Raw genomic sequence first — 18,785 nt, 5'->3', positions numbered from 1 at the left:
CTTGCTAAAGAAAATCTCTCCCCCTCACCCCAAATCTCTCTCTATGTGTTTGTTTTCTGGGTTTAAAGTTGTCATTCTGCTTTTTTGAATCTTCTGGGTAATGGCTATATTGTAAAAACATGAAAAGGCCATAATGCTCCTTGCACCAAATCAAGATAGTATCTCATCTCCTTCTGTTCTTCTTGTTATTAATGTTGGTATGTCTAAGGACTGCATTGGCTACTTCTCCACACTCTTTTCTGAAAGCCTGTCTCTGTTTTATTTTCCACAGTGTCCTGGTTTCAGGTAGGACAGAGTTAATTTTCCTCCTAGTAGCTGGCAGGGTGTTATGTTTTGGATTAGGATGAGAAGAGCGCTGATAACATGCTGATGTTTTAATTGTTGTAGAGCAATGCTTACACCAAGCCAAGGACTTTTCAGCTTCTCGCTCTGTCCTGCTAGCGAGCAGGCTGGGGGTGCAGCAGGAGCTGGGAGGGGACAGACCCAGGACAGCTGACCCAAACTGGCCAAAGGGGTATTCCATACCATCTGACGTCAGGCTGAACAATATATAGGGGTGGCTAGCCGGGGTGGGGGGGCCGGCTGCTCGGGGATAGGCTGGGCATCGGTCAACGGGTGGTGAGCAATTGCATTGTGCATCACTTATTTTGTACACATTATTACTATTATTATTATTATTATTATTATTATTTTTCCTGTCTTAATAAACTGTTGTTATCTCAACTCACAGGCTTCACTTTCCCGTTTCTCTCCCCCATCCCGGAGAGGGAGGGGGGAGGGTGAGCGAACGGCTGTGTGGTGTTTGGCTGCCAGCCGGGCTAAACCACAACACACAGTGACCCACATTCGTCTCTCCCCAACCCCTAACATGCTTCCCAAAGATTCTCCTTCCTGAGACAGATGCCTCCAGCATCTAGATATGACCTACAGTCCTTGTTCTGGGCTATCTGTCTCTACTTTTTCCTGGTTTACTTGGACTTATCTTCACAGAGTACTCTGACTGACACTTTGCTTCCCTCCTGTGCCTACAGAGTAGAAAGCACGCTGATCCTTCCTGCTGGAGCAGTCACCACTTAAGCTGCCTATTGCTTCCCTCCTTCCAGAGGTTACTTTTCTCACAGATGTGCCAGTGATATGCATATTATTTACCTCTCTAACCTGGTTTTGCCAGACTGACACAGATTCATTTAATTTCATTTAATGGTAAACTTTTCTAGCCCCAATCTTTTGACAAGAACCAGGTGAGAGGGATGACACCTGAAGGTGTGCTGGCACATGTCAGGGAGCAGTGAGCTCCAGCATAAGTGCTTGGGGCAGCTAAAGGCAACTGGGCTGGCTCTGTTGTGGGCATGAAAAGGCAGCTGGTGGCAATCTGGGAAACCCTCCTTTCCAGAGCTAGAAAGGGGTATATCACTAAAGAATATACCCTTGAGGCTTCCACTTGTCTTTGGATGTAAAGCATTTTCCCAACTGACTTTTTTTTCATAGCAGCCTTTCTCATGTGTCAACTCTACTGAAACAGTTTGTGTTTCCCATACTCCTATGTGAGCTGCACTTCTCTGAGTGGGTATAGAGGGATCGTATGGTTTTTAAAGGCAATTCAAAATGTTTGGGTAAGGTTTTTTTCCTACAGAAGCTGAGATGGTAATCCAAATCAAATCATCTGAGATGTGTCTTTGAAGTGGGAGAAATTGGGAATGTTTCAGCAAAAATAAATTCCAACCAATATTAAACATTTTTGCCAAAATTGCATTAAAGTGTGAAAAGCAGTTCTGAGAATAATCTGTCAGCACTATAATGCTGCAATGTCCTGGCTTCAGGAGTACTCAATTCATGTACTTATTGCATATAAACTATGAAAATTCACTACCAAAAAAAAAAAAAAAAAAAAAAAAAAACTCTATCAGTTGAGTCAAAATATGCATTCACACACTCCTGTAAGGAGGAATTTAAAAAATGTTTAGGTGACTACCTTTGCATATCATAACCAGAAACAGATGCCATAATTTGAAAAGCCTGAACCAGATCTGCCCAGTCATCTGTGGTTTAGTATAATTCAGCAACTCTGCCACAGTTCTTTGACAACTATTTTGATGTTAGACAGATATGGCCATTTCCCTCTGCTCTTCTTTCTGATTTCTTATGAAGGGCTCCGTGATATTTCAGGGAGGTTTAAAACTGCATAGATATAAGTGCTGTGAAACAGAGTAAATGGTGAAATAGGTATCATATTTTCTTTTGATATTTAAAATACATTCACAGAGAGTGTTTGTTGTTTCATTTGTTTGTTTGTATGTTTGTTTCTCCAAGGTAAATATTGTGTTGGGGTTTTTGTTTGTACGTTTGTTTTTGGTTTTTATATTTAACATATTTTTATATTTATATGAAATAAATATATAAATATATTATAATATTATATATAATATAAATATATATATATATTTATATTTAACATATTTAACACTCTGTGCAAGCGTTCAGCGATGGGCACAGCCTCGGGCTGCGTGTTGGGAGCAAGGCGCTGCTTCCTCCTGTCGTGCCGAAGATGACTCCGCCAGCCCGCAGACTAAGGAGCACAGCACGATGAGAGGTGAGTTCCCAGCCGGAGGGGGTCACAGTGCGGCAGGATGCAGCGGGAGCGGGGCGTGCTGGGGGCCACTGCAGCCCCTGGGGCACACGGCGGGGAGGGTGCCACAGGATGAGCAGCGGGGTGCAGGGATGGAGGGGCGGAGGGGCGAAGGAAGGTGCCCCGGGGGGGCTCACAGTGGCACAGCCACGGGGCGGGGGCTTCCGGACCGAGGTTGCTACTGTTTCCTAAACTTGGAGGGATTTCTTTCTTTTTCCTTTCTAATTAAAAACAACCAATCAATCCAACTCTGTCTTTGGGGGAAAGGTGTGTGTGCCTTTACGAATCATTAGAGGTTAGTTGTCTGGGAGAGTGGGGAAAATCAGCATCTCTCTAAACGCAAGCTCGTACTAGAGAACAAGATGCTCTCACACTATTTAAGTCAAAGTGCTTAGGATGGTGGTTTTACAAAGAAGAATACAGTAAGATGAAGAAAAGATTTGTGAGATGTGACAGTTATATTCAGGAGTTCAGCTTTTTAAAAGAATTATAATTTTCCATTCCTTTCTACTCATTGGAACAAGTCAGCATGACCTTTATTTATTGAAGAAGAAGCAAATTTTTTGCAAAAGAAAACAAGTCAAAAAATGAAATACAGAGGGTTTTTGCAAAGGCCATTGTGCAGCATAACTGCATTCAAATCAGGATTAAAAATCAAACGGGGTTATTATGCTTAAATATTTTTTTTCTCCTGTCATGTTGCCTTATTTTGTATGCATTTTGATATCAGAGTCACGTGAAGTCAAGTAATATTGTGGGAAGAAAAACATCTTCCCTTAATAGTTTAACCCAGGTTCATTTATCAGAATTAGAGAAGTAAACATCTGGTTTGTAATGCCAGCTACCTACTTGTTAGGGATTTATTGAAAAATTATATGGAATCAGTTCTTCTATTGAATTTATATTGGTCTTACATAGAAATCTCCAAGCATCTTTTGCTGGAATGTCAGTAAAATTCTGTGACTAAATGAAAATGTCATATACCAAGCAACATTTTCTAATCAGTGCATTCCTCTCCAACATCCCCCCCCCCCAAAAAAAAAAAAGGATCCATCAAAAAAATATAAGGATATTTTTGTCCACAACAAAGCAGTTTGCTACTCCAAGTGGGTGGGCAGTATACTGCATGAGCAGCCAAGCACAGACAAAAGAAATGCATTGTACAGGAGAGACATCCAGAATGCTTCTTCACTCTCCTAGTGGTAGGTAGTGTACCACACACAAAGACCAAGGAAGATTACATTTGATAAGGAAAAGTGATATCACTTAGCTAGGATATGAATTTGCATCCTTCAGTTTGCTTATGTGAATCAAAGATAAATTGGAGCTGTATGTGTGATGCTGGGGGACAGGGGAACATAGAAGTAGCAATTCTCCTGGCTCTGTGACCATCTCAGTGGGTTAAAATGGCAGGATATTCCCAAGATGGCCAGAGATTGTTTCTACTTTCTGATTTTATCCGTGTTCAGTTCATTGGTCATTCTCAAACTCTGTATTATGACCAGGTAATAGGTAGTATGCAGTTTCCAGTCATACCTAAACAGTTTACACAGATTTTTATATGTGCTGCTTCATACATTTAGCCTCAGTGGATGTAAGTGGTTAAATGTAAGCAGTAATGTTTACCTTCCATTTCCAGCCCAGGTCTTGCCATCATGGTACAGATGTGCTTACCGTATGCAGCACATACATTGCTTCAGGAAGGGCCTGTCTCAACTATGCTTTACAAAACTGACAGATATGGTCTGAATTTCTTCTTCAGTTCTTGGTCCAAGTAGGTAGATCTCTGTGTAATTACTTTCCTTCTCCTTTGTTCTTCATTTGAACAAAACTACCCACGCCTAACCCATTCCTGATTATGAACAATCTCATGCCTTTTCTTATTTTTCTTCACAGAAATAAGAAAAATTACATCACTTGCAAGAAGGGCACTGTTGATAAACAGGTAAACTGACATTTCTCTCATGCCTGTATCAGCAAGTTAACTTGAGTTAACTCACAGCTGCTAATTACTTTAACTGCTTAAACTATAACCTCTTGCCATGTAATGTAGGGCATGTTGCTCACATCGAAGAGGTTACAAAAATTCAGGGGAAGCATGGGCAAGATAGACAAACATAGCAGCATCCCAGCATCACCAGAGTCCTAGCATTCCCATTAAAATTGGTGTATGATACAAGAAAACAGTTTTACTTAGGTGGGAGATTAGACACTTGACAGTGCTCAGAGCATACTTACTTTAAATAATTCATAGGCAGATTTTTTTAAGAATCTTTAACAATGAAATCTTCACAAATGTTAGAGGAAGCATATGAAAAGAAGCAATGAAGGTGTTTCAATATTTCAGAAGTAGATAATGAAATCCTGTCTGATCAGAGTAGGATGAATAGCTTATTTCAGTGCAAGTGACAGCCATTTCCTTGGAAAAAAACTTGGAGAAATAACCAGCTAAATTTTCTCCACCTTTGTTGCCACATCAACAAAAAGGAAAAGATATTTTTTAGCCATTGTAAAGTCAGAGTTTAGAGATCTCATCTTGAAAACAATGCAGTAAAGATCATCAGAATCCTCACTTGCTTCCTTGGGCAGCTTTCTGGACTGCTTCAGAAACCTGACATATTTCTGGATTTCACAAATTCATATGTGTCTGCTTTAAACAAGTTTGCATAAATTTCAAATTTCTGCTCTTGAATTATGGTCTTCAGACTTGTCAGTTAAGGGCTCTTTCACTTTTCCAAAACGTTCTTCCTCCTTTCTATTTACTTTGTTCTCTTTTAAGTTTTGTTTTCTTTTGTACTGTGCAAAATTTCTTTCCATGACAATAAAATGTATCTTATCTTCACAATGTTCTTATCTTCACAATGCTAAACATACAGGTTTTGCTTTTATGGTTAAACTTAGGTGTGCTGTTTTCCTTACTGACTCATATTTTCATTTTTGGGTGGCAATAGCTTGTCAAAGGAAATATGGATACAGAGCACATATATTAAAACTTGAAGTTTCAGGGATTAACTTTTAGTTTTTAAATTCTGTCACTAAAAAAAAAAAATAAAAAAAGTAAATGATGTTGCTCTTTTGAATAGTCTCTCCTTTCAGGGTTGATGTTAATTAAATTAGAAGGCTTTTTTCTACTTTTCTGCTGAAATCTGAAGGGTAATGTCTTGTTGGAGGCAAATACTAAAACAATGCTCTTTAATAAATCAATTGAGATAGTTATAAAGCAAGAAGGGTTTGTTAGCTTGGAAGTTGCTCTGTCACATCTGAAGCTCTATTTACTAATGTAAATGGTTATTCTTTTTCCAATTCTTTCATGAAGTGCTAATCTTACATTTTAAAACACAAATAAATATGATTTTTTATTTGCTGAAAAACTCACCTCTTTTTATAAACAAAATAGCAGTCATTTACTTTGTAGAAGCTAAACACATATTTTTTCAGCCCAATGTAGCTTTTTGTTCATAAATTTCCACCAGATTAATCACTTATTAGGAATGGGAGGTTTCACTAATAACCAATTTATTTTTTATCACTTCTTATTTGAAAAATATGTATTTTTTCTATAATATATATACCATTTGCTATAATATATAGAATATTCAATGGAATGGAATGGAATGGAATGGACTTCAAGGATCATCTAGTTCCACCCACTGCCATAGGCAGGGACACCACCCACTAGATCAAGTTGCTCAGGGTCTTATCTAACCTGGTCTTGAACACCTCCAGGGATGGGGCATCCACAGCCTCTCTGGGCAACCTGTTCCAGTGCCTCACCACCCTCTGAGTGAAAAATTTCCTCCTGACTTCTAATCTAAATCTCCCCTCTTTTAGTTTAAAACCATTCCCCTTTGTCCTATCGTTATCTACCCGAGTAAAGAGTCCTTCTCCATCCTTTTTATAAGACCCCTTTCAGTACTGAAAGGCTGTGATGAGGTCACCCCAGTGCCTTCTCTTCCGTAGGCTGAACAGCCCCAGCTCTCTTAGCCTGTCTTTGTAAGAGAGGTGCTCCAGCTCCTTGATCATCTTTGTGGCCCTCCTCTGGTGCCACTCTAACAGCTCCACATCCTTCTTGTGCTGGGGGCTCCAGACCTGGATGCAGTACTCCAAGTGGGGCCTCACGAGGGCAGAGTAGAGGGGGACAGTCACCTCCCTCGACCTACTGGCCACACCTCTTATAATGCAGCCCAGGATGCAGTTGACCTTCTGGGATGCAAGCGCGCACTGCCAACTCATGTCGAGCTTATGATCCACCAGAACCCACAAGTCCTTCTCTGCAGGGCTGGTCTCAATGAGTTCTTCTCTTAGTCTGTATTCACATCTGGAATTTCCCCAGCCCAGGTGCAGTATCCTGCATTTATACTGGTTGAACCTCATTAGGTTCATGTGGACCCACTTCTCAAGCCTGTCCAGGTCCCTTTGGATGGCATCACTTCCTTACTTACCGTTGTTCACTTAACTTCCTGTTGAGGTTTAACCTCAGCATGCAGGTAAGTGTCACACAGCTGCTCACTCACTCTCCCCAGGTGGGATGGGGAAGGGAATCGAAAAGTTAAAAGTGCAATAACTCATAGGTTGAGGCAAGGATGTTTTACTAGATAAAGTAAAAGCTTCATGTGCAAGCAAAGCAAAACAAAGCATTAATTCACTATTAAGTGATGTCCAGGAAAGCAGGGCTCATCCCATGGAATGGTTCCTTGGGAAGACAAACACCATCACCCCAACATCCCCCCTTCCCCCCTTCCTCCTCCTTTCCCCCAGCTGTTATTGCTGAGCATGGCACCACATGGCGTGGGACATCCCTGTGGCCATCCTCGGCCAGATGTCCTGGCCATGTCCCCTCCCAGTTACTGGGGCACCCCCAGCCTCCTTACTGGCAGGGCAGCGCCAGGAGCAGGAAAAGCCTGGGATCTGTGCAAACACTGCTCTGCAACAACTAAAACATTGGTATGTCATCACCACTATTTTCATCAAAAATCCAAAACACAGCATTGTGTGAGCCTCTGTGAAGAAAATTAACTTTATCCCAGCCAAAACCATGACACTTACAAACTCCTTAGTGATGTATGACTTCAAGAACGTTTCTGAAGATAAACTGTTGTCACTGGGGCAGTTGGCTTTATTTTATCTTCACCAACATGAATAACTGTCTTTGTGATCTTATGCCTTTCACTTGGTCTTTATAAGCTACAAATGGTAGTTCCCCATTAAAAAACACTTTTCTGCATCACAGATTTGCTGTGAAACATAAAGTCTGTAAAGTTCTTGGTGGTGGCCTCAGAATTAAATGTATTATACAAGTGTAAATATTACCTCTCTATTTGTACTAAGGGAACATGTTGTTGCAAGTTTCTTCTCTGTAAACAACAGGAGACTACTTATTTTTAAATTAGATTCAAAAACAATCTGTCCCTGCCTTTTACTTTCATTAATTTTTCCTACTTCTGGTAGCCTCCCAGACCTGATTTGGGCAAACAAATTAAGCCTCTATTACCCATTGCCTTTCCTGCACATTGAACAGCAGAAACCTGCTACCATTAATTTGATGCTATTAAAGAGCAGCAAGTCATGATACCATAAAGACTAAAATCTGGTAAAAGGACTACTTTATTCTCAAAAACATAAGGGAATTTTACATTATAAAAAGGACTTTTTTTTAGTTCAGGCTGCCATTATGTTTACAGATACTGTATTTACTGAAATAAAGATCAAACTTGCTACAGATACAAATTTGTCTTAAATTAGGATTAAAAAATACAGAAGAATGATCTGTTTCTCATCTACTGTTTTTGTTGTTGTTGTTTTGTTTTGATTTGTTTTTTAATTGGGCATGGGAGTAACTGCAGGGCAGTATTGTGCTTCAGTTATCTGAAGTTGCTGGACTCAGCAGGGTTTGCTAAATTATTTTAAACAGAGTGCCTTTATATACTTATTCAGATCCTGTCAGCTCAAAGTTGCAGTAGACAAATAAACCAGACACTCAGGCTACAGCTCCATAGCTGAAGTAGCGTGAAAATTATCTATGGAAAAATATATCATTTTTAGTTGAGGAAATATGGGATTGCAGATCTAGACAATTAAGAATCTTAAAGGTAAAGGACTGAGACTGATTTTGTTTAGTGCTTTATGTAAAGATGTATGTTATAGATGAGAAAACTGCTAAAACCGTAATATACACTTAGATAGTATACTTACATAATGATATTCAAATTATTAGTCCATGAATTATTTATTTTATTTTGCTACTGCAGAACCAAGTATTAATGTTGCTGAAGAATGAGTGAATTTCAGCCTTCCTTACAAAATGCTACACCAGACTTCTTCAACAGGTCTTGGAATGGAAAGCATCATTACCAGGTGATCAGTGCTGCAGAGACAATCATCCTTCCCTCTCTGATTGGAATTATCTGTTCAACAGGCTTAGTTGGAAATATCCTCATTGTGTTCACAATAATAAGGTATGGAATTGAGTACATTTGATAAAACAATTTATTGCTTAACAAAATAAACAATGACCACACTAATGGAGTGAATTGCTCTGCAAAGACATGTATAACATGTTATTCGTCTTTCCTCTAGTCATCAACACTTGCTTCTCATTTAAAATAAATAAATAAATAAATAAATTGACTATAGACAGAACAGATAGAGGTAATATATGCTTGCTTAGCCTTTTCTGTTATAAGAAAACACTTAAGTGCATGATTGACTTCAAGCACATTCAAGGAAACTGAAATGAATGTCTTCTGTGACTTTCATTAGAGTTAACAGCAATCTTCCTACTGGCACCAGAAAAGGCTAGACAAGACTTCAGTTATGGCACTAACCAGACATTACAATTTGTAAAGAATTTTTTTAAGACTGAAAACTGTACTTCTACCTCAGATTATTTCAATGAAAGAGCTCCATGTACCTTTTGCCCATTTACTGCAGCTTCCTAGAACATAATACTTTTTTCCAGCATCATCTTGCTTCTGGAAACAAGGGCCTTAGTGCCAGTCAAGTATTCTCACATGACAAGAATTTATACCTCAAAATATTTTTGATGTATTCTGAGAAGATAAATTTGCTGAAGTTGCTAAAGATTTTTGGGTCATAAAATCTGAGCCAAACATCCTTTATACAATAAAAAAATATCTTCTAGTCACTTAATTTTAAGAGGAGATTTTTTGTATATAATAGGTAATTGTCTTCCAACTGGCAGATGCAATCACAGACTGTACAGCCACAAGCATGAATCATGAAGAAGGGGCTATTATCTGCAATGAAAAATTAACATAAAGAAATATGAGAGCATAAGCTAATAAATGTCACACTCAGCAAGGGATAGACTCCAACAGATAGACCTCACCCCTACGTAACAGGCTTTTAAAGGAAAGATTTCCAAAGGCCAGCCTAGGACTGAGTGTCTGTCAGCCCCTGAGCTTTAGTAAATTTCCCTTGAAACTACCAAAAATCTGATGGTTGGTGCAGTTGAGAGCACTAAATTCATGGTCTGAACACAGAAGAGAGCAAATATGGAAACAGTATGTCTGAAATGGACATGATCGCAATATGACTTTTAAAATGTATGAATGAATAGAGAAGAAAAAAAATCAATGAGTTTCTAAAAAACAGTCTTAGAGTCTCTAAAATAATAGAATGGAAGGAAACTGAGAAAGAACAAAGATATTTTCCCCTGGTGAAAGGCCTTTGTCTAACTTAAATACAAATATGAGAGACAGAGGGAATAGACACAGACAATGACTTTAAAAAAAGAATGTAATTTAAACCATATTTGCTCAATAAAATTACAAGTATTCAAATTTATGGACATGAACATTTATACATAGGAAAAGAATTTGAAAATAGTGCATTAAAAAGTTAATGTGGTAGTTACCAGCACTTAAAAGGACAACCACAAACCTCAGTCTCTGTAGATGAATATATATTTGAAATGCAACTACATTTTGAAAAATAACCATGTCAAATTCCCACCTTCCATCAAACAGATTTGATTCTACTCAATGATTCTGCTTCAGAGATGTCTCTTTTTTCTTTATTGAACATATTTTCTCATGTATACATTTCAAGATTTTTAGCATTACAGAGTCAGCACTTCTAAGAGAGAAAGAAGCTAAATTCTTTCTCTAGTTAACAAGTTTAACAAGTTTACTTCCCAGTAGGAAATCATAGAATCATAGAATCATTAAGGTTGGAAAAGACTTCCAAGATCATCTGGTCCAACCATCCCCCTACCACCAATATTACCCACTAAATCATGTCCCTAAGCACCACATCCAACACTACTACCTAGGGACAAACATTTTAAAGTGTGAATTAAAATGATATTATCTGCAATATACTGTGAGAGAATAACTAAACCTTATAACAAACCTTGCATGTAATATATGCCCGTGCACTTATCTAATTTAAAAATTATTAATTCAATGACTTTCAGCTGACCCTCCATGTGTGAATTATTTTAATCCCTAGAGAATAATAGAGGGAGTTGAGATATGTTGCTATTAAATTAAAAAGAAAATGGTGGAGAAAACGCTGCAAGAGTTCAGTGTCAGCCAGTAGGATATGATAAACTTCATCCCAGCAACCTACAAACATTGGCCCCCCAAACTGCAGTTCTGCTAGCAAGTGCTTTATATAAATCTACTGACTTTGGCAGACCAGCTGCTGGGAGAATAGCTATGGTTTTGTTTGGAGGGTGGAATGTGATCCAGATAAACCCAATCATCCACATTAGTCTAAATTTAAATTTTGAAGAAATAGTCTCTTGCAGAAGAAAAAAAAAAGGATTCAAATACAATCGGAATTACCTATAAATAAAGCTTTTCAGATTAACTTGATTTTTAATAAGATATTTAATAAAATTTCCTGAAATAGAGATTGTAAATAAGTGTTACAGCACTTATTACTTGCATTCTGAGTCTTCAGTTGGAGTTGTACTCACCACTGGAAGTAAAGCCATGACCAGAAATCTTATGAAAGTGCTACAGCATGACTAATCTACTCAGATCAGAGACTTTGTTATCAGATGTTATATATTATCATGCTGAAAAATATTGATTTGGCTAAAGAAAAATCCAAGGAGTTCAAGAATTACAAGATGAGAAAAAAAATAGTTAATGTATGGATGGTACTTCGAGTTGTTAATAAGAAACAAGTTTTCAGAAAAGATTTTCAGGGGAAATAAGTTAACTTGGAACTTTCAGGGACTGATTGTAGGGCCAGTCAGATTTATTATCTTCCCTCAGAGATCTGGAGTAAAGTGTACGGTTGTGTCAACGGTATTCCTAATGGCATACTCTGTGGAGATTTGGCTGATGTTATGGAGTTTAAGACTGTCATAAAGAAAGAACAAGATAAAGAATAAAACAGGGATGAAAGCAAAACAACTACTGCAATGTTTAATAGCACAAAGCCACAGAATTTTATTTTTCTTTTATAATAAGTAGGAAGCACTGCTGTCAGTTGGGAAAAAACAGATGAAAAACTCCTGGGATTGCTGTGGGCTGTCAGTAGGCTAAAGCTGCATGAGAGGCACACACAGATGTAATGTATGTAATATAAAGGCTCTGCCTTTCCGGAGGGAAAAGGGAGCTGCTAATGCCATTCTTCAGGCTCACAACAAGGCCTGAAATACAATTCTTACCAGCTGTTTCCAGGAAAGAGAAACTTAGTCTGGAAAAGAACAGAAAAGAACAATTGCTAGAACCAGAAGAAAGAAGAATTAAGAAAATTCATCTAAGTTTGTTTTAAAAATAAAAATAAAAGTCTCAGAGGTGTATGCTTGTTTTCTATAAATCAGGACCAAATACACCAAAAGGCTTTAAACTGAAGGCCAAGACTGGTAGAAGGGCTATTGTGCAGACTCCACTCAGCAGATATTAAAAGCTGATAACTGGAAGGCGATTTCTACTCTCCTGAGCAGTGTTGTGCTGTTATGCTGTGACTGCCTTCAGTAGGATTAGAGGAAGTTAAAAATATCATTTCTACAATGAAACTACTTTGTTATGAGAGGGTCTGTTAGAATTTGGTTGCCTGAAACAGTAGATAACTCTGTGCTGTGACAAGGGTTATCTCTTCCAATCTTAGGTTCTTAGTTTTCCTAAATCAAGGAGAAAAAAAAAAAAAACTATGTTAAACAATGTACCCAGCACCTTAAAACATGCCCCAGCTGCTCTGTTCTTTTGCCTAGCATAGGCGGAAAAGCTAAGAGTCTCTGCAATGAAACAGTATGCTGACAATTTACTCTAATTTTTGTGATTCTATTTGTTTCCGAAATACAATAAATATATGTGTTTTTAAAAGTAATGCTAGAAATATGGGACTTCCCATGATGACACTGGCACAGTAACTCATAAATGTCTTTAAGTGATGTTATGTGGCTTGACTATGAGATTCAGTTAAGCAGTAATATATTTTTGGACTAAAAATCTTGGATAAACATATAGCTATTGTTAATCTTTGATACAACAGATTAGACAGCTGAATTACTTGGAACTATTTATTGTCAGGTATGGTGTAATGAGAGAAGGCATGGAGTCAAACATGTAGAATAGAAAGGCTGTAAATTCTGTGTACAGTTTTTCATAATGGATACAGAGTAAGATTCGGTCTTACAAAAATTTTATAGGCCTTATACGACTGTTCGATGTGAGTGAATTTTTTTCAGCATAACTTTGACTGACCAAGCCAGTCACCTGGGTCTCCATGGAGAGGCACTACTGAGGGTAATTCATATCATCTTTGTCATATACCTGTCTTAGACAGGAAAAGTTACCCCCGAGTACTGTTTCTCTGCAGCACTTATAGTGCTATGTAGGTGTAGGACTGCAGCTTTTGGACCTGCTATTTTCAGGGCCCGAGGGTCTAGATAAACTCCAAGCTTGAGAGCACAGGGAAGTGATTGACCTCACTGCTGGAAACTAAAAAACACTTCCAACTCGAGCTGGTTAGTTGGAAACACTCAGATTTTGTAGTGTAGGGAGGACAGGAGAATGACCTTAAGGCTGGTGCTACCTGCTGTTGTAGCCCATGACATGTTCATTCTTCCTATTTGAAGAAAGGGTATTTTCTTGTGTTTGTAGATGTGTGATATTTGTAAACCATCTTGTCTTTGACCTGGAAGATCACTTGCAAATTAACACTTAAGCTTCTAGTTAGTGAAGAATCTGTGTCTAGGAGGAGATAAATAAATATTGATGACAATACATAATGAAGTTGGAGGGGACAAATAATGACTGATGACAACATATAATGCACTTATTATGTTCTTCAAAGTTGTGGCTTTCACAGCCAGCACATAGATTATCACAGTGTTGTGTCTGCTCAACATTTCTTTTTGTAATTGATTGGGATCATTCAAATTTATTTTTTAATGAGTTTAATCTGTAGAAGAAGAATTAAACAGAGAATAGGACTAGCTACAGATTTGACATATTCACAGATTTTTCTGAACAGCAGCTATGGTTTTGTACATTTTTCATAGGTAGATACTTGGATGTTTCAGAGATGCAAATTATTCTTCCTTGGGTGGAAAAGAATTGTCCAGTTAATATCTATGGCCTGAGAAACTGATGAGAAGCTTTCAAGTTTGTGGTGAGATAGAAGAAATTACTGAAAGAATGAAAAAAATGAAACTGAGGCTATAGCTATTATATCCCTGGTTGATTTTTTGTCTGTTTGTTGGTTTTGTTTTGTTTTGTTTTGTTTTTGTAAAGGGACTGTTTTTGGCAGAGCACAAGCACCTCTACCTTAATAAAATGTGAAGCTGTTCTACACTATAAAATGTAGCCAAAATGGTTTGATGTTATAAAGTTTACTGCATGGGTTACCATTTAAATATTGGGGTTTCTACAAAAGATCTATGTCTGTACAGGGAACTATACAAAAATCTGTAAGGAAGCATGTGCTCTATACAGGCATAGTTTTCCAAACCTCAGTGTAAAGCATGGAAGAGTGGGTATTGCAACATTTCCCATCACGTTATCCATGGAACTGCCGAGGTAGTAATTTTACTCACCCTCAGTTTTGATTTCACCTCTTGGGCAGTTCCATTTGGATGTCTCAGCTAAACACAAAACACCTACGCAATATTTCGGCCAAATTTAATGTGTATTCAAAAATATCTCCCATGTCCATCCTTTGTACTCCCTTTTGGCAGAAGTTTGGTAGCTATAAGCTGTGCACTGTATATTCTTTGTTAATTAAATTTAACATAAAGTCTGAGAGTACAGAATTCGAAGTTCTTGTTTAGAGTTTGAAAGTTTTTTCTCATTTTGTATGATTTACCCTATTAATGTGAATTAAATGGCATGTTCATGCAGTTTTCAGATGCTCTGAAACTTGTGTGTTTGAACATCATGGTACCATTTGATGTCTTACAGGAAACACAGTTTGGGGCTTTGCTTTTCCTGGAGATTTTACATCCTTTAATTTTCACAAAGCTGTAGGCATTAGAGGAAAAAGATTACATATGCGTCATTCTCTCCGCAAGTTCTAGTCGTCAGTGCCAACAGATATACTTTATAGATGTCTGGCTTTGGTTTCAGCATCATAACCAGATGGCAGTGAATCATACTTGATAATTTATCAGAAAGGTTAGAAATAAATACTTTTGTCTGGCTCCTTCCCTCTAGCTTAAATTTCTGTCTTTGGAAATGTAGTTATTTCAGAGTTTATAACATGCAATGAAGGTAACACAAAAAATATGAAATGATGAACTCTTCTCACATGGTTCCTTTTAGGAAATGATGGTCATAGAGTCAGGCTTCTGAATGCGGTATGTGGGCGGCCAGGAGGAGTTCTCCCAGCTGCAGATCCTTCTGTGTCTTTCAGTGAAAGTGACAAGTAAACTGGTACTTTGGAGCATGTTGAAAAACAAACAAACAAAAAATAGTAAATGGACTAGAGATACTGAGAGAGGGGCCAGACAAATAGCTTAGGCTAGATGTCTAATATGTAAATGAAGTTAGGTAACATGATTCCTGTATGAATCTATATAGGAATCCATAGTGTTTCTATACGAACACTGTAGGTAAGGACATTTTACATAAAGTTCTGTGAATAATTTTTTTTTTAATGTTGATGCTTTTAAAAAATGTTATGTTGCTTTCCTTGATTTGTATAGAACAAGGTAATTTAAAGTCAGGAGTTCTTTTAACTGCCTGTGTAACATTCCTCTAAGCCTAAATTTGAGCGTGTGTTAAGATAGAGATTAGAGTTTGGGAAATAAATCTAGGAAAGCATATATTTCACACAAAAACTATATAATACATTATGAAACTGGAAAAAACAGACTCTTAGTACTTAGTTGAAGACTGTGGATACAGTTTTAATTCAGTTGTGTTCCTTATGTACATGTAAACTTTATGAGACTGTCCTTAAATATTTGACCGCACATTATTTTTTTCTTGGAGGACCCTTCCTCTTTTAGCAGCACTGTTTTACCTCAAGCACTCAAGAATGTTCTACCTGTATCTTTTAGTGATTCAACTCTGGGTTAACTGCATCACCAGATCACCTGCTCTCTCTTCCTATTTGTGCTAGTTTCTATCTCCATAAGGCCTTTCTTCCTTTTGAACACTTTATAGTTTTCAAAGGAGAATAGGGATAATTGTGCTGATGTTAATAAATTAAATAGCCCATTAAACTTCACTGGAAACCAAAGCTATGAACAATCTACATATTATATATATATGTATATATGTATTTTAAGCCTAAAATGTTTATTATGAAATATCTTTGGTTTGACAAATGTCCCCTGACTTTAAAATACTTTTTCCAGCAGTGTACTTACCTATGTTCAGATCAGTTTTAATGTCCATTCTATCAGCAGCATCCTTGGGAAACAATATGGTAACTATGTCAAGGAATTGTCTTCATGTCCCCCAATTTATTGCAGAACTCAGAAGAAAACTATCCCAGATATCTACATCTGCAATCTGGCTATAGCAGATTTGGTTCATATCATCGGCATGCCCTTCCTCATTCACCAATGGGCATGTGGAGGCGAGTGGGTGTTTGGCAGCCTTCTTTGTACCATCATTACCTCCCTGGACACATGCAACCAGTTTACATGCAGTGCCGTTATGACTGCAATGAGTTTGGACAGGTATATACTTTCAGATTTTCATTCTGTACCTTTCATTCAAGGACAATAATACCTGTGTTTACGCAAATCCGTAGTAATTTAAGAAAGAGAAATGCTGCTGGTCATGGTTAATAATTTTTTTTAATTGCATGTTTCCTTTTTTGGTGTTTGTGGAGGTGGAAGAAATATTTTAAGTCTTGCTATAGCATCATGCTATGCACAAAGCTTTCAGAGATCCTGCTCAGTACCACTGTTACTGTTCTGTGGATTCTCTTTAGAGGTGCAACTTGATTTCACTGAAACTAGATTTATTTTAAACATTTCACTGTAAGATAAAAAAATGACTTCAAGGCAATCTGCAGAAATATACTGTATCTGTTATCTTTGAAAACCTTTATTAAAATGTAGTAAGAGTATAACAAGAATTTTAGCTTTTTTCATAACTGCAGATTTCAAAAACAGCTTCTCTGTGGTCTTGATCTTAAGGAAAAAGTGGCCAGGATCAGGAAAGTAAAGTCTATTTTTGACCAAAGAGGTTATTTGTATGTAAAAGAGCATGAAGAAGACAATCTTCCCATCATTGCACAAGGCACTAGTGAATCATTTAAGAGGACATTCAGAGACAACTTTTGACTTACGAGCCAGGATAAATGGGGAGGATGGTTGCTATTGAACTAGTAACATATAAGAGAGCATGCTTACATGGAAATGGAATGTAGTCACTAGAGAGGGGGAGAGAAAAAAATGCTGTAAAACAGAGAGCAGAAAGTAGAAATTTGAAAGTTAAAAATAATTTTGAAATTGATAATATGTGGCTATTATACAGAAGCTAAACTAATGAACAATATCAGAAATATTATTTCGTTAACTTGCAGTTAAAAAAAATATGCAAGAAATTATCATTTCCTTTGACGTGCATTTCAAAAGCTCTGTTTTGTATTTGCATGTGAGTAATGTGATAGAAGACAGCCTTTTCTTATGTTTCTAAAGAATTTGCACATAATAGTAACTCTAATCATTCCGTTTGGAGAAAAAAAAAATCCTTATGCAAAGGACAGATAAGTATTACGACAGGGAAAAGCCATGGTCTCCTACCGAGGAAAGGCAAAATATCAAAACTCAGTATAAAAGTTAGTTTATGTACCAAATAAAACCAACTCTTAAAAATGGACATTTTTTTTTCCCATATTCCTGTAAATACTGAGTGTAAGCCTGTGCATTCACTTCTATTTTGAGCAAGTTTTTCCATCTCAATAATACTTGCTTAGGGAAGGCTCTTCAAATTATTCTGTCCCAATCATTGTCAATAACCATTATGACAGTACTGCTGAGAGACAAAGGGTTTTCAGAAAACTAGCTCTGAAATGGTTTAGTGCTTGATAAAACCACCTCTGAATCCACCTGGGAGCTGTTATTAGGTGAAAAGATTAAACCATCTGTTTTGTAAAAAATCAGCAGAGTTTATCAGATTTTGTTTGATATTAAAATAATCACAAATCCACAATAAAGGCAAGAAACATAATCATGCCTCTGTAATGCTATAGCTAATGCATCATAAGACAGCTTCATATTCTTTTTCACATTTCTCAAAAATAAAAGTACTTCTCAAGTAAGAGAAGTGGGTCAGAACTGGGAAGGCACTTCCAAAAGAAGCTTGAGCTGAATAAAATGGCTACCACATGCAAATTAATATGTGTCATATTGCTGGATAATGTTTTTATTCCCAAAAATCCTCATCTTCATAACAGGAGAGAACTATGTCACACACTCATCCAAAGAGACTTTACTATTTCAGCATTTCCTGTTGAAAATCAAATTTCTTTATAAGATTTTAAGAAGTGGCAAAAACAGCTTTTCTCTCCATGGAGCTTTAAGGGTCATTTTATAAGGGGTACAATGGATAAAATTTGCTTTTCATTACTCACTTCGATATTAAAAAAAAAGAAAGAAAGAAAGAAAGAAAAAAACCACTAAGGATAGCTGTACAAACTATGCAAGTTGTGCATGTATATTAACATTTATGAGAAAGTTTCCAAAATAGACATCAAATGCATTTTTAATAGAGAGTCA

The 18,785-nt window shown here is 37.3% G+C and overlaps 1 protein-coding gene across 17 annotated transcripts in view; it reads left to right on the top strand.

Moving 5' to 3' along the window:
* Positions 1–366: 366 nt before the first annotated feature.
* The window catches only part of MCHR2 (melanin concentrating hormone receptor 2), a 29,506-nt gene continuing 11,087 nt past the window's right edge, over positions 367–18,785 (top strand). For 4 of the 17 annotated variants that reach the window (XR_007708101.1, XR_007708098.1, XR_007708099.1 and 1 more), the window contains exons 1-6: positions 2,087–2,223; positions 2,475–2,590; positions 4,271–4,400; positions 4,523–4,571; positions 8,953–9,081; positions 16,527–16,736. Coding sequence is in view for 6 of the 17 variants with exons in the window: in XM_050709959.1 (XP_050565916.1) it covers positions 2,584–2,590; positions 4,271–4,400; positions 4,523–4,571; positions 8,953–9,081; positions 16,527–16,736 (525 nt within the window). In the remaining 11 variants the exon portion in view is untranslated. Of the gene's footprint in view, positions 619–2,080; positions 2,224–2,474; positions 2,591–4,265; positions 4,401–4,522; positions 4,572–8,874; positions 9,082–14,111; positions 14,706–16,526; positions 16,737–18,785 lie in introns of those variants that run through there. The other 13 variants (XR_004780977.2, XR_007708103.1, XM_050709963.1 and 10 more) reach the window with 11 other exon arrangements.

The sequence above is a fragment of the Cygnus atratus genome, chromosome 3, assembly GCF_013377495.2.
Source record: "Cygnus atratus isolate AKBS03 ecotype Queensland, Australia chromosome 3, CAtr_DNAZoo_HiC_assembly, whole genome shotgun sequence".
NCBI lineage: Eukaryota > Metazoa > Chordata > Aves > Anseriformes > Anatidae > Cygnus > Cygnus atratus.
The sequence above is the reverse complement of the archived record's forward strand: the minus strand, read 5'-3'. Positions and strand labels throughout refer to the sequence as shown.